This window comes from Pseudorasbora parva, chromosome 4, assembly GCF_024679245.1.
Source record: "Pseudorasbora parva isolate DD20220531a chromosome 4, ASM2467924v1, whole genome shotgun sequence".
Lineage (NCBI taxonomy): Eukaryota > Metazoa > Chordata > Actinopteri > Cypriniformes > Gobionidae > Pseudorasbora > Pseudorasbora parva.
The window spans coordinates 7,068,100-7,089,223 of record NC_090175.1 but is presented as its reverse complement, the minus strand read 5'-3'; the positions used below and the strand labels follow the sequence as shown (position 1 = coordinate 7,089,223).

Below are 21,124 nucleotides of genomic sequence, written 5' to 3'. Positions count from 1 at the left end.
CGCCAATAAAATTCGCTATATTATAAACCAATGAAATTGGGTGTAGGCGGAGCGACACGTGTCGCCCCGCCTTAATGTGTCGCCCCGCCCCATCGTCCAGACTGCACTCTGGGGTTACTCCTAGGGGCTGCCATTGCTAACCAAGCCATCACCTGCTGTTAGCATCCCATTGACTCCCATTCATTTTTGAGTCACTTTGACAGTGAATAACTTTACATCTGAGACGTTTAAAGACTCCATTTGTCCATTGTTTATTTCTAAAGAAACACAACAATGTATAAAAGGCTCCATTACCTTGTATCTTACACTATCGCCCCGCAGAAGCTGTTTTTGTAAAAATAGGCTAACGATTGCGTCATAACCAACGCGACCCTGTCGCACAGTTGAGAAATTACCGTATAGACCTGAGGAGACGCTCGCAGGCAATCTTTTGCTGTCTATGAGACAGTCGGGGGGACGTGGAGACATGTCCTGGAGACTAGTCTGATAAAGTCAAAGGGGAAGAATGGGGAGAAGCCCATAGTGAGCCAAAAGCAACGGGAGAAAATATTTAAACAACGTGATTCAGCTTTCGCTTTCCACATCTACTAGAAGACTCACAGCTGTCAGACAGGAGGCTCACGTCACATCTACGTCGTCAAGCTCAGTCTGAGCCTGCGCAGTTCGCTCAGCCATCAGGAAGTGAGTGCTCCTATACTGACATCACTTAACGCCGTAGAAGGCAATGGGATCCCTCCGTCCATTTCTTTTACTGTCTATGAAAATTACTCGAAAATCAACAAATTAATCGCTGTTCATATCACACATTACGTGAACTACGTGGACGCTAGATTATATATGTTGATAACGTAACATAACGTACAATAGTCCCCCCCCCCCCCCCCCCCACTGAGAGAAAGTTGACATTAATATGAACAGGTAAAGTCAGCAGAACATACATTTAGTATGGCATTTAATTAAATTATTGATGGGATTTTATAAATCAAACGCCCAAACTCGTATAATATTCCACTCAATGGTCTCTTAATAAAATGTACATTTTAATTGTTTACCTGACGCGTTTAAATGCGCGCCCGCTCCAGAAATAAAAAAAAACAACAAAACGAACTTCTCTCATTTAATGTATTCATTAAGATTTATAAAGATGCCAGGCCTAGTTAAACATAATAGAAAATTATTAAGTGGACACATTTTGGTTATTGGCAGACAACAAGTGGATCTGTTTTGTGGTAAGAATTTAGGCAGCTATCCGCCTTTAGTGTTTAAACAAATTAAGTTGACTGTCTTGTTTTTAATATCTATATTATATTGACATTATGGTGACATTTTAATATCCTGATCGAGAACTGAATTCAGCTATGGGATCTTCAGCAGCACTGGAAAAACAATCAGTGTTTATCTTGAGACAAAACAATATGACACTGGCATATGTTAAGATATGTCAGTGCGAGTTACTTTCAGTTTAACAGCTCAAACATGCATTTTAGTCTGAGACTAGACTTAATTATTTTACTCGTACTGAATGTGTGCTCAGAGATGGACTAGTCCTCAACACCTACGAGATATGCCAGTAAAAAAACAAAACAAACAAAACACACTGAAACATTATTTGGAGGAGAGCAATCATATGTTTATTTTCTTTAAATAAAAATGAACATTTCAGAATTGCAATAAATCAAGCACACACCACAACATCTACAGACACTCAAGATTCAGTAAAGCTCAAGTGTTCACAAAAATACACCAATATACTTCAAAAAGTTATCTTCAATATAACAGATAAATAGAATAATATTAAGTCAAATTAAAAAGTCAAAGCTTTCTTGAACTGGCCTGGTTTTGACCTTATTGCCAGCTGCAGTCATGTCCTCATCATATATAAAACACCTGCTAATGCACTCACATTCACATAAAGTATAGCCTACTTGACACGTTTCGGTCAACAAGGGCACAATGCACAAGATATTGTACCTTCAATGCGCTGTGGATGGCGATATCACTTATGCAGCAGAAATAAATCGCTGCAGAAAAAGTTAGGTGCCATGCGAAATGTAATGAGTAATTAATAATTCATGACATTTATATAGCGCTTTTCTAGACAACCAAAGCGCTAATTGCACTACTACTCTAACCTCTACAAATGAATTGGCATAAAGTGTACATTTACACGTAAAGAATAATAGCTGCTAATATCTTTGATACTCAGTCAAACTACAAAGTAGCCAAAATATACTTCCAGTAAAGTAAACAAATTACATTTACTCAAAAACTTTACACCGCTGATTAAATTGAATATTTCTGACATTAGTTTATGGCAGATCTTAAAGAGATTATACAAACTAATCTAAATAAGCTTAAGAAAGCATACTGATATTGGTTATTTCTAACTGTCAGGGACAGTTCACCCACTTATGTCATCATTTATCCACCAGCATGTGTCCCAATCTTGTATGAATTTCTTCTGGTGAACACAAATTAGGATATTTTGAAGAATATGGGTAACCAAACAGTTAACACGCCCCATTAACTTCCATTGTATAATTGTTTTCCATACAGGAAGTCAATGGGGTCAATCAACTGTTTGGTTACCCAATATTCTTCAAAATATCTAATTTTGTGCGAGTAAATGATGACAGCATTTAATTTTTTGGGTGAACTATCCCCTTTAATAACCATACTGTGCCGATTCCAGTAGCAAGTGAGTTTCATCTGTTCTCTTCCCTGTTGCACACACCAGATGTTGGGCTGGTAGAGGAAGTAGACCTTGATTACTGATAGAGATCATCATCTCCATCATTTCTGAATTGACCCCCAGAGCCTTGACCTGACCCCTGACCTCCACCTGACTGAGCTTCTGTGGGAAACCTGAAAGAATGAAAGAAAGAGATTTATTTGTGTTACAAAAGGAGGTATGATATGAGGTATGATTTGTGTGTTTGAATACCTGAAGTTCCCAAATCCACGGCTCTGCTGAAGAGTCTGAGCAAACATCTCATACTTCCGGATGTCATTATCACTGACAGACCGACGAGCAAATCTCATGGCTTCCTCAAAATGATCCTTCCTGATCTCAGGCACCGGGTCGTAATCATCATCCTGGAAACAGTTAGGAAGGTATGATACACAGGTATGAATCATGCGTTTATATTTCTTTGTATATCACAATCTAAACACACAATATAAAATGATAAGACACATGGGAATGGTCATCTAGTTTGACATTTGATTAAAACAACGGTTGCTAACATTACTTGAGTGAGGGGAAAACATCCTAAATTGTTTGTCAAGATTGTTTCAGCTCAATATTAAAATTAGTAATAAAGTCCGACATCAATTTCGCTTCAACTTAAATCACTCACAAAAACTGAACTTTTCCTATTGGTCTAGTCTGTGTGCACAAGCACATTCTAAAGTAAATAAACACAAAAATATAATTTTAAAGGGTTAGTTCACCCAAAAATGATAATTCTGTCAATAATTCCTCTCCCTCATGTCGTTGGACCGACATGAGTGTGAGTAATTATTGACCGAATTTTCATTTTTGGGTGAACTCACACTTTAACTAACGATATGCTGTACGTGTAAACCTCACTCCCCTGATCTCAGGTGGCTCATTAGTGACTGACACCAGAGGCATGTTAGATGCCTTGTTAGCGTCTGCCTCCCACGCCAGATATCACGGTTCAAATCCCGCTAAGGAGGGGTTGAGCAGAACTTGTTACTTTTGGTGCCGTGACCCGGATGGGAGTGCGGTTTGGGGGGAGTGTAACAGACGTAGGCTAACAAGAGATGTATGTGTAAACCTCACTCCTCTGATCTCAAGAAGCATTCTAGCGACTGACGCTAATAGCTGCTGTCTTAACCTCCTTGTTAGCGCCCGCCTCCAATGCCTGAGACCCAGTTTTGAGTCCTGCTTGGAGCAAGCTGAGTGGGACCGATTACATCTCAAGAGGCATGCTAGCGACTGATCCTAAAAGCTGCTGTCTTTAACGTCCTTGTTAGAGCTTCCAGTGCCGGCAACCCAGGTTTGAATCCTGATCCGAGCGGGTTGAGTAGGACAGATTACATCTCAAGAGGTGCGTTAGCAAATAACGCTAGAGACTGCGGTCTTTAGCCTCCATGTTAGTGCCCGCCTCACATGCCACAGATGCCAGTTTGAATCCTGCTCGGTGCGGGTCGAGTAGGACCAGTTATACTTGGTGCCGTGACCCGGATGGGAGAGAGGCTTAGTGGGGTGAGTGTAACGGACATAGGCTACTAAGAGCTCTGCGTGTAAACCTCACTCTGCTCAGAGCGGGTCGAGTAAGACTGATTACATCTAGGGTGACCAAACATCCTGTTTTCAAGTCCTGTCCTGGCAGTCCTGGTGTTTTTTTTAGAAAGTCATGAAAATTTCCTGGTTTTCATTATTTTCCATTGGCCCCTTTAAATTGACCGGCACTCGAGTATCACTTGCAGCGCCGGCGCTCCCACCACGCACATGATCTATTCAATTTGCGTTAGAGTAAATCGCCCGCACACCCGTAATTCACCTATGTAGAAAGTAACGAAGAAGAGGCCATGGAAGAAGAGACAGCATTCAAATCCTGCTTGGATTGTGTTGAGTAGGACAGTTTACAAAAACATATTTCCATTTATGCAGTTGCCATATTCATTGTGTGTGTTCTTAATACAAGTGCATTTTTCATGTAGTTTTGCTTTGTCATTGGCCAGTCCCAAGGCAAGCTTTAAAAGTCAGCTGGCAATAGGGAACCAGGACTTTACCACTCTCTCTAAATGTGTGTTCATCACACATATGGCTGGATACCACAGTGCAGTGGCTTTCTCCTTCACATCCACACTAACCATAGCGGTCTCTTTCCTGGCTTGCCGCTGTCTCTCAGCACGGATCTCAGCCTCAATGGCTTCTCTGATAGCGAGCTTACAGGCCCTCTGACAGATCTCAGTCAAGTCTGCTCCTGAGAAACCCTCTGTTATCCGGGACAGATACGCCAGGTCTACGTCCTGAGGAGCACACAAAGAAACACACAGTTAGAGGGTGGTTTCCTGTGGAGATGCATGTTTGCCTGGTTTTGTGTGTGTGTGTGTGTGAATGACCTTAGCGACGGGGGACTTGCGGAGGTTGGCGCGTAGGATGGCGGAGCGGGAGCCCATGTCAGGGAGAGGGATGTAAATCAACTGATCCAAGCGACCAGGTCTCAGGATTGCAGGATCTATGATATCAGGCCTAAGAGCGACAGACAGGATTCGACTCTTAAAGGGATAGCTCACCCAAAAATGAAAACCCAGTGCATCCAACATGTAGGTGTGTTTGTTTCTTCAGTAGAACACAAATGAAGATTTTTAACTCCAACCATTGCAATCTGGCAGTCATGATGCATGTGAATGGGTAACAACTCTATAAGAGTAAAAAACCCTGCTGCTCGTGACGACGCATTGATGTCTTAAGACACGAACTGATCGGTTTCTGTGAGAAACACAACAGTATTTGTGTTATTTCTTGACCTCATATCCAGACGAATCTCATCTAGTGTTCCCATCCGATATTACTTCCGTCTGGTAAGGTCAAAATGGCACAATCATAGATATATATCATGTAGATACCCCATTCAAACAATGACGCAGACACTAATAAGGATCTATATATATCTATGATCGCACCAGTTTGACCTTACCAGACGGAAGTAATATCGGATGGGAACACTAGATGAGATTCCTCTGGATATGAGGTAAAAAAAAAAAAATAACATGAATAATGTTGTGTTTCTCAAAGAAACCGATTGGTTCGTGTCTTAAGACATCAATGTGTCGTCACAAGCAGCAGGGTTTTGTACATGTTGTCTAAGCATGTTTTTTTGTTTTGCTCTCATTGAGTTGCATTATGACTGACAAGACTTCAATGGTTGAGTTAAAAATCTTCATGTGTGTTCTACTGAAGAAACAAACACACCTACATGTTGGATGCACTGGGAGTAAGCAGATACACATCATATTTTCATTTTTGGGTGAACTATCTTGAGCACATGTATTATTTACTTTATCCACTTTTACCTGTTGGTGGCACCAATGATAAAGACGTTCTTCTTGTCGCTCATCCCATCCATTTCTGTCAAGATCTGGTTGATGACCCTGTCAGCCGCACCTCCGGCGTCTCCAGCTCCGCCCCCTCGGGATTTAGCGATAGAGTCCAGCTCGTCAAAGAACAGAATACATGGGGCTGCCTGCCGTGCCTGTTACCACGACAACACAAGCCACATGTGATGCGATTTTTGTGAGAATGCGATCCAGTTTTGAACACACAAACTTTCTAAATGGGGTTGAGAAAGTGGATCGTTAAAAGCACATTTTAAAGGTAATCGGTTAAAATACTTTTGGGTCATTCCATGTCAACTTAACCAGAGGTCCCTGGTAATCATTTCAGGCTGCATTTTTGATTTAACAATAACGTATGTAGTCAATTCTTCTCTTGAAGAATCACAGGAAACAGATTTGAGACGGATGTTAAAACCACATGTAAAACAAAGCCATACTCTCTGACATCCGTTTGTTCACCTTATCAAACACATCTCTGACGTTTGCCTCGGATTCACCAAACCACATGGTGAGCAGCTCTGGGCCTGCGATCAATACAAAAAGTGGAACATATTACAGACACAAAGATACACATGCTCAGCCTATGCTTTTTTAACTTCACTCTTTTCTCACACACACACCTTTAATGGACACAAAGTTGGCCTGGCACTCGTTGGCAATGGCTTTAGCTAGTAAGGTTTTGCCACAACCAGGTGGACCGTAGAATAAAACCCCTCGAGATGGAGTCATTCCAAACTTCAGGAACTTATCAGGATACTCCACGGGATACTTAGCAGAGAGAGAGAGAGGGAGAAAGTGAGCAAGAGATTGTGAATGACATCTTCTTATGCCAAGCCAATTTAAATATCTAAGCTTAAGTAGACAGAAAGAAAGAAAGAAAAGTTTTCTGTGCGCAAACATCCAAAGTGCCCACCCAGAAATCCGTATTTCAGCTTGCAAATATTTAACTGAGCACTTTTTCACGTGAATAGCTTGAATAGACAAAGAATAGACATTGATTAGCCAAACAAAATGATGCCAAAATGCCCGTCTTGGCAAGTATTCTTAGTCAGTGATGTCTTAACTGAACATAAACAGTTGAGAAATAAAACGCATGTGTATCAGTATATTGGATCGGTGCATTAAGTCAAATATTCCTGCTGCTGTCTGTGTGTTTAATGTTAATCAGACAACATTACTCTTGTGAATAACTTTTGGTCAGTAAGAATTAATCTATGTTTAATGGCTGGTGAAAAAATATTGAAATATTTATGGCCGGGAACAATTTCTTAAGTCATCGACCATTGGTAGGTATGGCAAAAAAAGTTAGTTTTAGTCCGTCTGTATGTGTGTGTATGTTTGTGGTTTACCTGCACAAGCTCCTGTAGCTCCCTCTTCACCTCATCAAGTCCGCCAATGTCCTCCCAGTTTACCTGAGGAACCTCCACTAAAGTCTCCCTCAGGGCAGATGGGTTACTCTGACTTAGAGCCCACTGGAAGAGACAAAAACAATACATACAATTCACAAATGAGATCTCTTTAATGTGTCAATTGTTTACGGTAGACATTAACAGGGTTTTTCCTGGGTCAGAAATGGTCTTCGGTGGTGGCTGACCAGACATGGTCATCCACACACACGCATATACGCGCCAGAGTCCTGCAACGGGTCGGGTACCCGCGGGTATCCGCGGGTACCCGCATAAAAGTGGCTAAAACGGGTGGATTATGACATTTATAAAATTCACGGGCGGGGATGCGGGCGGATAATTAACTCTGTGCGGGCGGGTAGTAGCGCGGATGGGCGGATGAAAAATATGTGCAATATTTCTGTGGCAAAGTGAACGCGAGAGCAAGAGAGAGAGAGACCAGGGCGTGATTGTGAATGAGCGTCACCTGCGAGCCACACCGGTCTCGAGTCCTCTGAGGGAGCTCGGAAGCATATAAGGACGAGAGATCACCAGACCTGGATTTGACGTTGAGTTGTGTTTATGTTTTATTATGCGTGTGCGCATGGGAGATGTCCATGAAGGGCTACTCACGTTACTTTCGTTTTGTTTGGTTAAAGTCTTTTAAATGTTCGCTGGTTCCCGCCTCCTTCTTCCCCCATCCAACATATTGTAGGCTATTACAATTTCTATGTCCAAATTACCATTACACATACACGCAACAATGATATACCATTTGACCCATCACGTCACCACCACTGCGACATTGAAACTTTTGTTGATGCCTCTCGTAGCACAGAAGGAGCGAGCGTTGCAGGAGTAGCAATGGATAAAGTAAAAGTAAAGCTGGTGAGTGGAGTAGCTATATGAAATTGTTGACAATGAGTCTTTAAAGGCACTTTTGCCTGTTTCATTAGCCCATTCATGACGCTGTTGATGTTGAGAGAGGTGTAGGATAAAAAAATAAAGCATTTTAATTTGAATGTTTTAGCGTGTGTGATTTATCGCGGGCACGGGTCGGGTAACGGGCCAAATATTAACGGGTCTGGGCGGGTACGGATTTAATTTTGAAATTTTCACGGGTCACGGGTCGGATCTGGTGCTAAACCTTGCGGGCACGGGCGGGGGCGGGTCTCCAAAAATGGACCCGTGCAGGACTCTGATACGCGCACACATGCGCACACACACACCAACAGTAAAAGTACCAACCCGTGTGATCTGTGAGCCCAATACTGACAATAAATGTAAAATAAATGCAATTTTTTTCATTTAGCTAAATTAGATGCTGACCTCATCTAATTTTGATATCTCATTATTTTTGCATTCTCATTTCAGAGGTGTTGTGAGTAAATGATTACACACTGATTTGTGAGTTCAGTGTTGAACAGATCTGTTAGTTCAAATGCGAATCGGACAAAAGCAGATGCGTTATATGTGAGCCCAGACGGCTAAAACAACGGCAAAGATTTGTCAACACAGAAAACATTACATAAGGATATTTTTCTGTTTATTTGAAAGTACGGTTTATGTCAGCTGCGTGTGCAAAACGTCTGTCAAAAGAAGTGTGTTTTTTAAGCACAATTCACATCCAACAGTGCGAACGCGCCACACGGAACATGGAGTCAGTCTTCCGACCTTTTACCATTGTGTCAGTTCTGTTGATTTGGATTGATATGTGCGAGTGAGAGCTCAGATGGTGATCGTTCTGCAGACAGAGAGTGCGCGCAGGGCTCTCTGCTCGTTTTCTGTCACTCAGTTAACGTGCGCCCTGTCACTCACGTGCATTAGTAATCTACATCAATTCATAAATCACAGTAGGGTAATTCATCAAATAAGGCTTTGGCGGGACAAAAATTTGTTTTGGCGGCTGCCAAAAAATTTCAATGTAGGAAAAACCCTGCATTAATAAAAAATACATGGAAAGCAAATGAAACGTTTTCTTAAGACTCATGCTTCTCAGATTTTTATACTGAGTTTGAGAAGTTTGGAGAATGCAAATGAACCCAGAAAAAATATGTTTTTTAAAAACAAAAGATGTGACCTAGTGGCATGACAATTGAAAAAAAAAAAAATGAGATGGAAGAAAAAATACTTCCAGTGCTTTGGTGTTCGCTTGAAAACTACTGCTTTCTCCCAAGAAACAAAACGTGTGTTTTCTTTCAAAACATTCCCCAGAGAAACTTCACAAAAGCACTGAAATATAGTTTTAATATTATTTTCATCACAAAAACGATCACTGTGTCCCTTCAGTGGCTTCATACTTCATACAAGTATTTTTAGCAGAAACATTTAATACAAATTGATACTTAAATGCATCAAGCATATCCATTATATCTCTGGCTCAATGAAAGAGCAAAGTCTGGGTAATAGATGTGTCCTCTGGTATTAAAATATAAGCAGAATGTTGTGTTTGAGTGTGAATGCTGAAGCTGACCTTGAAGTCATCCATGGTGACGGCCAGTGAGTTGAGAATTTCTGCATCGATACTGTCGTCCTCCAGATCAATGAAGGTCATCTTTTTGCGGATGGCCTGCAGCGCCGCCTCTGAACACAGAGCGGCCATATCTGCTCCCACATGCCCGTGCGTTTCAGCGGCAATCTATCATAAACAGAAACAGTTATGAAATAACTTGACATGAATTAGACCCGGTTTTCCCAATCCTAGTTGACTAGTGAGGGCACTGATCAGGGAGTCGGCCATTTTAGGGGCTGCCTCAATCGCAGAAGCCTTCCAGTTCACCGAAACGATCGCTTCCTAAAAGTCCCACAATGCTTTTGGAAAACCAGGGAGCATCAATGCTCACTATGTTCCCTCAATGGATGTTCTGAAGCACGAAACTTAAATCATGTTATCTAAACCACTACACGTAACGACACACGAAAGATGTTTTTAAAAATACAAAGCATTATTTACTAGCCTGACAAGCCAGACCCACATCAAGATGTTTGGTCTGGAAACTCCCCATTGACAGCTCAATCCGAGGGGCGGGATAAACGGTTGTCTTTCAAACTCCCTCTGCACGCGATAGGATAGCGCTACACCAACCAGAGCAACGAAGGTGAAGCAGAGCTCGCTGATAGATTAAACATTCGCCGTATCCGGTCGGCTGAACTCAGAACACATCTTCCCTTTTTAAGAATGACTTCAGTGCCGTTCTTTGTTCTTTTCTCAGAGAAAAGCTGAACTCCAAGTCTTCCAGAATGGCAGTCAAAGCTGATTCGAAAGACCGCCGCCGTTCGCCAGTTTCTGTGTTTACTAGAAGCACGCAAACGCAACTCGGCCGTCGACATTATGGCCCCGCCCACCGACTCTATACACGACGTGATTGGCCCGGCAAGAGTTAGGTGAATACAGCTCAGAAGGGTATTGAGAGTTCCTAGACGACACTCGCGGGCAGATTACATTTTCTGCCGCTAGGGTGCGTCTAGATTTCTAGGCTAATTATTTACTATATTTAAACATAAACGTACATATAAATAACATTACAATTGATGGCGGAAAGTCATCAGCTCTGCTGTTGTTCATAAGTACCAGTAATGATCAGGGTTGCCAGGTGTTCACAACAGACCCGCCTAATTGGTACTCAAAGCTAGCTTGTGTTTTGGGGGGTTTTAAATCCAACTCCGGGGTGGTTCAAAGCTGCATTTTGGTGGGTTTTCCCTGCTAAACTTCACATTCCCATGGCTAAATATCACAGTATTGGGGTCGCTTGAAACGCGGGCATGAAAAACAAGCCCAATTCTGCGGGAAAACCACTAGTGATGTTGTACAGTGAGGACGTTGTGACGAGTCATCATTGTACCAATGTGTACTGAGTCCTTTACCGTCCTCACCAGTGCCCGAATTTGTGAACACAATACTCTCAGGAAGAAAAAAGGTACAGTGGAGGAATAATTTTGTTCCTTGGGGAACAAAACATATAACTCTACCTTTAAAGGTACACAATTGGTCCTTAGGGTACAATTACACCATTGTTTTCCTCCATTCAGTCCTAGTGAGCCGCTGTCCTGCAGAGTTTGGCTCCAGCCCTGAAAGACGTCTATAGAAGCTCTTATTGAGAATTAACAGAGGATTAGATGTTGATGTTTTATTGAAAAATAGTTTAGTCACCATTATGGAGATCAGTGCAGTTTGACATGGATTTTTAAGTGAGCTTGTGGTTTATGATACAGTGTAAACAAAACACATAATAGTTCAAACTTCAAAACATAAGCCATAGACATACACAGATATCAAGAATCAGCATTTGAATCTCAACAATGGTGACATACTTAATGCTGCAATGCATTCTGGGAGCCATGAGTTTTATACTGTGGTGGCTTAGTATGGTTTGAGCTAAACTCTGGAGGACATCAGCTCTCTAGGACTGAACTTACCTACCCCTGACTTAGAGGTACAAAAATGTCCCACCCCAGTGACGGCCACTTGTGCCTTAAAAGGTACAATTTTGTCCTCTTTGTTTTGAGAGTGTACTGTTTAACCCTCTGGGGTTCTTCATTTTGGGGGTCACACTCAGGACCTTCGGGTCAAAAATGACCCGAAGGGCCTAATTAAGATTTTAAAAAATGTGAGTAAAATCAATAAAAAAAATTTTTCTCAATAATATTTTTTCTTTTCTTTTTTTGGTGTTTTGAGATAATTTTATGATTTATTATTAATATTTATGCAATAATTATGACCCCTTTTTTCTCATTGAAAATAACATAAAATTTATATTTTATATATATATATATATATATATATATATATATATATTTATATTCTTTTTTTTTATTAAAGCTGTATTTCATTTTAGAGTCAATGCCTAGGCCTCATGAAAGCTATTTTTTTAATGAGATTGGTGCCATCCGGCAGACACATTGAGCATTTTTATCATGCAATAGCACATTTTTACCACTAGTGGATTTACAGCTCTCTGTAGAAAGGCTTGTGAATTCTAGGGATTTTTGCACCTATTTGCCCTTTTTTTTGTTGTTGTTGATTTTAATATATAACAGATTCTCAAAGACTATTTTTGTCAAGTTTTTTTGTTTGTTTGGTTGGCTTTGTTTTCATAAAGAGGTGCTACAATAGGAGGTTACTAAGGAATAATTCTATCATTTGATCTTACACTCTTTCTCTCTCTCTCTCTCTCTCTCTCTCTCTCTCTCTCTCTCTCTCTCTCTCTCTCTCTCTCTCTCTCTCTCTCTCTCTCTCTCTCTCTCTCTCTCTGTGTGTGTGTGTGTGTGTGTGTGTGTGTGTGTGTGTTCAAGAGAGAGAGACATAGTGTGTGACTTTTTTCATTTTGAATCCAATGTCTCTTCTTTATTTGATTCATTGATTTTATTTCACATTTTTACATTTCTCTGTTACAGTTTCACCAGTCTCATATTTCCCTGTGTGTGTGTGTGAAAACGTTATTTCTTACATTGATGAATAATAGCTTTTTTATCACAAAATTAGCTTTTGGAATGACACGCGTTCATTTGTGTGTGTGTGTGTGTTTTTGTGTGTATAAGTGTGTGTGTGTGTGTGTGTGTGTGTGTGTGTTTTTGTTTTTTTGTCTGTTTTGGACTCTTTGAATCTCTTTTAGAGATTAACCCCATCACTGTTGAGTACTTTTTTTTCAGCATCCTCGCTGATTTGTAGATTGTATGCACAAAAAAACTCTGTATTTTCATATTTTTGCCAATTTCCCATTCATTTCCTATGGGGGTCATTTTTGACCCGAAGACCCCGAGTGTGACAAAAATTTTTACGACCACTTAGATTTTTCAAATCCTGTCCCCAATTTTTCTGGGTGTTCATATACCAAGTACCAATAAAGTCTCTAAGTTTCGGACCATTCCGATGAAGCTACGATTTTTTTTTTTTTTTTAAGCGCTTCGGGTCGTTTTTGATGTCGGTTCCCTACTCCCTAAACACGGGATATCCATTTGAAGTCCACTTACGGTTGACCCCTCAACTGAGCATGTCAGATTAAAGAGCCAAAGTGGGGAGGTGGGAGGACTGAATTGGGAACTCCTGACTTATCTCCGTCTCATTCTCACCTGCTCCAGGTCCACATCTTCCGATAGTTTCATGTTCTTGGTGTGAATCTGTAAAATCTCCAGCCTGCCGGTGGAATCAGGGATGCCAATGTCAATCTCTCGATCAAAACGACCTGCACAAAGGAGCCAGGACACTTACAACTGACCTTTCTGTAGAGAGTACGCTTTGGGCCATTCATTTGTTGAACACTTTCGGCATGAATGTCCCTTATATGTGCATATGTGTATATTCGCACCAAAGCGCCGAAGAGCGGGATCCACACTGTTGGGTCTGTTCGTGGCGGCCATGACCACAACATGAACGCGTTGCTTCAGGCCGTCCATCAGGGTGAGCAGCTGAGAGACGATCCTCCGCTCAACCTCACCGTGAGTCTGCAAACATCACACAACCATCCAATGACAAACATCTGACTGCACACGGTTACATCCCATACCTCGCTCCCGTTCGCTTCTGCTTACCTTCTCTCGTTTCGGAGCGATGGCATCCAGCTCATCGATGAAAATGATAGCAGGGGCGTTTTTTTCGGCCTCCTCGAAAGCTTTCCTCAGGTTGCTCTCAGACTCTCCTGCAAGTTTGCTCATGATTTCAGGACCTGGGATACGAAAGCAACAACATAAAAGGATTGGGACCACAGGAAAGAGCATAAAGCCCTGGAAGAGCATCATCAAAATGTTACTGACACAATATTTGGATCAATGATGCAATAAGATCGACTTGTTTCGTCCAGGATCATCCGTTTGGCTTAAAAGGTAAATACATGTATATGTGTGATTGTACAATATGACGTGGAAATCAAATGAAGTGTTTTAAAAATAAATGTCAATAAGTTGCATTCCGTAGGAGTTTTAATCAAGCTACCTTTATTTATAAAAATATATATATTTTTTTGATTTATAAAGCATTTTGTAATTGTTTATGGCCGGGGAAAAATTCTTAAGGTAAGGAGAAGAGAACGCTATTTGAAATTAAATATGCAAATGCTTTGGAGTGTATAATTGGAGCATTATTGCAGTGATATTTATGTTTCTAGAATGTTATACACCGATCAGGCATTACATTATGACCACTGACAGGTGAAGTGAATGATCTCTTCATCACGGCTCCTGTTAGTGGGTGGGATATATTAGGCAGCAAGTGAACATTTTGTCCTCAGAGCTGATGTGTTAGAAGCAGGAAAAATGGGCAAGCGTAAGGATTTGAGTGAGTTTGTCAAGGGCCAGATTGTGACGGCTAGACGACTGGGTCAGAGCATCTCCAAAACTGCAGCTCTTGTGGGCTGTTCCCGGTCTGCAGTGGTCAGTGTCTATCAAAAGTGCTCCAAGAGGAACAGTGGAGAACTGGCCACAGGGTCATGGGCGGCCAAGGCTCACTGATGCACGTGAGGAGCGAAGGCTGGCCTGTGTAGTCCGATCAAACAGACGAGCTACTGGAGCTCAAACTGCTCCAGAAGTTAATGCTGGTTCTGATAGAAAGCTGTCAGAATACACAGAGCAGAGCAGTTTGTTGTGTACGTGATTTTCTGGATTTTTTTTTCTTATTCTGTCTCTCATCATAGTTATCCTCCTATGATGAAAATGACAGGCCCCTCTCATCTTTTTAAGAGGGAGAACTTGCACAATTGGTGGCTGACTAAATACTTATTTACCTCACTGTATAAGCAGCTCTACAGAAGACAGTTCAAGTTTTGCTCTCATCCAATGATGTCAATTTGATAACATGAGTAAATATTCAGTGTCTCTTAGCGTCCTCAGTTGCAGACTGTGTTTTTCAAGTGTGTGTTTGTACCGTTGATGAGAAAGAAGAAAGCTCCCGTCTCATTGGCTACAGCACGAGCCACCAGCGTCTTGCCCGTCCCCGGTGGACCGTACAGCAGAATCCCCCTCGGAGGCTGAGGAACCACAGCCAAGTGTGAGTGATTTTCATCATTTATTAATGGACATGACGGCTAGATGAGTGTATTGATATTTTGCTAGACGAGTGCAGTGACTCTTGCCTTCACTCCGATGGCTTTGAACAGGCCGGGGTGTCTGAGAGGAAGCTCCACCATCTCTTTAATCTGAGCCAGCTGCTTACGACATCCCCCGATGTCATCATACCCGATGTCATTCAGACTCTCCTCCTCATCCTGCGACACATGACATTAGGGCTGAGCGATACTGGAGAAACACTTGATACGCAATAGCTTGTTATATAATGCGATATGCGATACGATATTGCTTTAGGTGTGTAAAATCATTTTAATTATATAAAATAAAATAAAAACTGAGAATGATACCATTTATGTGTTTCACATTCTTTCTGGGAAAAGAAAGCATCGCTACAACTTCTGAAAGAGACCAGATGTGCTTTAGCAAAAATTATGTGAAAAAAAAATTGTGTGTATTTGGTAGTTTAAGTGTATAACAAGACACGAAACAGAACTGAAGGGATCACGTGGATTCAGAGACGGCTTATGTGCATGTTTCGGTGTGTTTGTGTGTGTCTGTGTGTGTGTGTGTGTGTGTGTGTGTGCTTGTTTTTGTGACATATCAGGACAAAAATGTGTATAATGCCATGGGTATGACACAGGTATTACAGGAGAGGGTGAAATATGAGGACATTACCCATGTCCCCACTTTTCAAAATGCTTATAAATCACATAGGAGGAGTTTTTTTGAAAAAGTAAAAATGCAGAATGTTTCCTGTGATGGGTAGGTTTAGAGGCAGTGTGTGTGTGTGTGTGTGTGTGATGGGAAGGTTTAGGGGCAGTGTGTGTGTGTGTGTGTGTGTGTGATGGGAAGGTTTAGGGGCAGTGTGTGTGTGTGTGTGATGGGTAGGTTTAGGGGCAGTGTGTGTGTGTGTGTGTGTGTGTGTGTGTGTGTGTGTGTGTGTGTGTGATGGGTAGGTTTAGAGGCAGTGTGTGTGTGTGTGTGTGTGTGATGGGAAGGTTTAGGGGCAGTGTGTGTGTGTGTGTGTGTGTGATGGGAAGGTTTAGGGGCAGTGTGTGTGTGTGTGTGTGATGGGTAGGTTTAGGGGCAGTGTGTGTGTGTGTGTGATGGGTAGGTTTAGGGGCAGTGTGTGTGTGTGTGTGTGTGTGTGTGTGTGTGTGTGTGTGTGTGTGTGTGTGTGTGTGTGATGGGTAGGTTTAGGAGCAGTGTGTGTGTGTGTGTGTGTGTGATGGGTAGGTTTAGGGGCAGTGTGTGTGTGTGTGTGTGTGTGATGGGTAGGTTTAGGGGCAGTGTGTGTGTGTGTGTGATGGGTAGGTTTAGGGGGCAGTGTGTGTGTGTGTGTGTGTGTGTGTGTGTGTGTGTGTGTGTGTGTGTGTGTGTGTGTGTGTGTGTGTGTGTGTGTGTGTGTGTGTACTTGTCTACCTATCTAACAGGGGACCTTGGCGTCGTTACACACTCACCAACAGGGGACCTCTGAGCCAAGAGGGGACATTTTTCAAGTCCCCTGTTGGTCATGCTTTAAATCATGTGAAAAGGAAGTAAAAGACTAAAGAAATGCTCTGGTGATTTTTTAAATGTTTGACCAAGTAAGGACCTACAGGTGTGTGTGTTTAAATCATGTTAAAATCAAGAAACAACACTCTGGTGAATTTTTAAAAATTTTGACCAAGAGGGGACCTAAGAGTGTGTGAGTGTTTAAGGCCATGCTCAGCAGCTCCCCTGTAGGCTGGAGCAGGAACTGTAATAGCCCTTAAACACACGTCGTTCACACACACACACACACACTCCTCTATTGTTTGAATGGCCTGCTGTCCTCTGACTCTAGAGCTGCTGTTTAACAGACTGCTTACTAAAGGAACAAACATTATATAGATTATATCTCTTTACTAAACACCCTGACTAGTTTCAAACTTTGCATTACTTTAAAATTAAATACTACAGGATCCAAGAAAAAACGATTAAAAAAACTATAAATTATAAAGGGATCTCATTCAATACTTTTGTAAATATTTTTTGTTTCTGTGTATATATATATATATATATATTAATGATAACATAATTTTAATAATAACATTTTAATGACAGTGGCCTATAATTATTGAAAAATAATGCATTATTTTATTTATCAAAAAAAAAAAGGTACGGTAAATAGGACAAACTTTGCATCTAAAGTTCTTTTAAACAAGTGTTAACATAGACATTATTAAAAACATTTTATTTTAGCCAAGTATTTGTAAAAATAATGTGTGACTTTTGGCCCATATAAAAGGCCCATCTTACCACCTTATACATTTATGAGCTTTTTAAACTAACCACTTTTGATTTATTTATGTTTAACAAAATGACTCAGGTCCCCTGTTAGATAGTAAATCACGACGCCTGTGTGTTTGCTGTGACATTTCTTATCATCACAAACACACTGCAAAGATTTAGAGTTTTTACAGCAATAACTGAGTTTAAAGGGTTAAATCAAGCAGAAATAGCTCTCTAATGTATTAATTGCAGGTAATTATTGAATAGTGATTACGTTACACACACACTGACTCAGGTCCCCTGTTAGATAGTACATCACGACGCCTGTGTGTTTGCTGTGTCATTTCTTATCATCACAAACACACTGCAAAGATTTAGAGTTTTTACAGCAATACCTGAGTTTAAAGGGTTAAATCAAGTTGAAATAGCTCTCTAATGTATTAATTGCAGGTAATTATTGAATAGTGATTACGTTACACACACACTGACTCAGGTCCCCTGTTAGATAGTAAATCACGACGCCTGTGTGTTTGCTGTGTCATTTCTTATCATCACAAACACACTGCAAAGATTTAGAGTTTTTACAGCAATACCTGAGTTTAAAGGGTTAAATCAAGTTGAAATAGCTCTCTAATGTATTAATTGCAGGTAATTATTGAATAGTGATTACGTTACACACACACTGACTCAGGTCCCCAGTTAGATAGTAAATCACGACGCCTGTGTATTTGCTGTGACATTTCTTATCATCACAAACACACTGCAAAGATTTAGAGTTTTTACAGCAATACCTGAGTTTAAAGGGTTAAATCAAGTTGAAATAGCTCTCTAATGTATTAATTGCAGGTAATTATTGAATAGTGATTACGTTACACACACACTGACTCAGGTCCCCAGTTAGATAGTAAATCACGACGCCTGTGTGTTTGCTGTGACATTTCTTATCATCACAAACACACTGCAAAGATTTAGAGTTTTTACAGCAATACCTGAGTTTAAAGGGTTAAATCAAGTAGAAATAGCTCTCTAATGTATTAATTGCAGGTAATTATTGAATAGTGATTACGTTACACACACACTGACTCAGGTCCCCAGTTAGATAGTAAATCACGACGCCTGTGTATTTGCTGTGACATTTCTTATCATCACAAACACTGCAAAAATTTAGAGTTTTTACAGCAATACCTGAGTTTAAAGGGTTAAATCAAGTAGAAATAGCTCTCTAATGTATTAATTGCAGGTCATTAATGAATAGTGAATATGTTACACACACACTGACTCAGGTCCCCTGTTAGATAGTAAATCACGACGCCTGTGTGTTTGCTGTGACATTTCTTATAATCACAAACACACTGCAAAGATTTAGAGTTTTTACAGCAATAAATGAGTTTAAAGGGTTAAATCAAGCAGAAATAGCTGTCTAATGTATTAATTGCAGGTTATTATTGAATAGTGATTACGTTACACACACACTGACTCAGGTCCCCTGTTAGATGGTAAATCACGACGCCTGTGTGTTTGCTGTGACATTTCTTATCATCACAAACACACTGCAAAGATTTAGAGTTTTTATAGCAATAACTGAGTTTAAAGGGTTAAATCAAGCAGAAAGCTCTCTAATGTATTAATTGCAGGTCATTATTGAATAGTGATTACATTACACACACACTGACTCAGGTCCCCTGTTAGATAGTAAATCACGACGCCTGTGTGTTTGCTGTGACATTTCTTATCATCACAAACACACTGCAAAGATTTAGAGTTTTTACAGGAATACCTGAGTTTAAAGGGTTAAATCAAGCAGAAAGCTCTCTAATGTATTAATTGCAGGTCATTATTGAATAGTGATTACATTACACACACACTGACTCAGGTCCCCTGTTAGATAGTACATCATGACGCCTGTGTGTTTGCTATAACATTTCTTATCATCACAAACACACTGTAAAGATTTAGAGTTTTTACAGCAATACCTGAGTTTAAAGGGTTAAATCAAGCAGAAATAGCTCTCTAATGTATTAATTGCAGGTCATTATTGAATAGTGATTACGTTACACACACACTGACTCAGGTCCCCTGTTAGATAGTAAATCACGACGCCTGTGTGTTTGCTGTGACATTTCTTATAATCACAAACACACTGCAAAGATTTAGAGTTTTTACAGCAATAAATGAGTTTAAAGGGTTAAATCAAGCAGAAATAGCTGTCTAATGTATTAATTGCAGGTTATTATTGAATAGTGATTACGTTACACACACACTGACTCAGGTCCCCTGTTAGATGGTAAATCACGACGCCTGTGTGTTTGCTGTGACATTTCTTATCATCACAAACACACTGCAAAGATTTAGAGTATTTACAGCAATACCTGAGTTTAAAGGGTTAAATCAAGCAGAAATAGCTCTCTAATGTATTAATTGCAGGTCATTATTGAATAGTGATTACGTTACACACACACTGACTCAGGTCCCCTGTTAGATAGTAAATCACGACGCCTGTGTGTTTGCTGTGACATTTCTTATAATCACAAACACACTGCAAAGATTTAGAGTTTTTACAGCAATAACTGAGTTTAAAGGGTTAAATCAAGCAGAAATAGCTCTCTAATGTATTAATTGCAGGTCATTATTGAATAGTGATTATGTTACACACACACTCACTCAGGTCCCTTGTTAGATAGTAAATCACGACGCTTGTGTGTTTGCTGTGACATTTCTTGCTGTCATAAACACACTGCAAAGATTTAGAGTTTTTACAGCAATAACTGAGTTTAAATGGTTAAATCAAGCAGAAATAGCTCTCTAATGTATTAATTGCAGGTCATTATTGAATAGTGATTACGTTACACACACACACTGACTCAGGTCCCCTGTTAGATAGTAAATCACGACGCCTGTGTGTTTGCTGTGACATTTCTTGCTGTCATAAACACGCTGTAAAGATTGAGTTTTTACAGCAATACCTGAGTTTAAAGGGTTAAATCAAGCAGAAATAGCTCTCTAATGTATTAATTGCAGGTCATTATTGAATAGTGAATATGTTACACACACACTGACTCAGGTCCCCTGTTAGATAGTAAATCACGACGCCTGTGTGTTTGCTGTGACATTTCTTATAATCACAAACACACTGCAAAGATTTAGAGTTTTTACAGCAATATCTGAGTTTAAAGAGTTAAATCAAGCAGAAATGGCTCTCTAATGTATTAATTGCAGGTCATTATTGAATAGTGATTATGTTACACACACACTGACTCAGGTCCCCTGTTAGATAGTAAATCACGACGCCTGTGTGTTTCTCTCCTCAACCCCCACAACCCCCCACTCACAATTTACATTTCAATAAGGGAAGACTTGAAAAACCAGTTTGTGAACCACAGGCCAATAGAGCTCAA

At 40.5% G+C, this 21,124-nt stretch overlaps 1 protein-coding gene across 1 annotated transcript in view; it reads right to left on the bottom strand.

Moving 5' to 3' along the window:
- Positions 1–1,605: 1,605 nt before the first annotated feature.
- zgc:136908 (Transitional endoplasmic reticulum ATPase) overlaps positions 1,606–21,124 on the bottom strand; it is a 34,544-nt gene continuing 15,025 nt past the window's right edge. Inside the window, exons 6-19 of the mRNA XM_067440701.1 lie at positions 15,542–15,673; positions 15,334–15,436; positions 14,007–14,140; positions 13,784–13,919; positions 13,548–13,660; positions 9,952–10,116; positions 7,443–7,565; positions 6,714–6,861; positions 6,553–6,617; positions 6,052–6,230; positions 5,098–5,227; positions 4,846–5,004; positions 2,945–3,096; positions 1,606–2,865 (exon numbers count right to left, since the gene is read on the bottom strand). Coding sequence (XP_067296802.1) covers positions 2,769–2,865; positions 2,945–3,096; positions 4,846–5,004; positions 5,098–5,227; positions 6,052–6,230; positions 6,553–6,617; positions 6,714–6,861; positions 7,443–7,565; positions 9,952–10,116; positions 13,548–13,660; positions 13,784–13,919; positions 14,007–14,140; positions 15,334–15,436; positions 15,542–15,673 — 1,836 coding nt within the window. The 3' untranslated portion in view covers positions 1,606–2,768. The remainder of the gene's footprint in view (positions 2,866–2,944; positions 3,097–4,845; positions 5,005–5,097; positions 5,228–6,051; positions 6,231–6,552; positions 6,618–6,713; positions 6,862–7,442; positions 7,566–9,951; positions 10,117–13,547; positions 13,661–13,783; positions 13,920–14,006; positions 14,141–15,333; positions 15,437–15,541; positions 15,674–21,124) is intronic.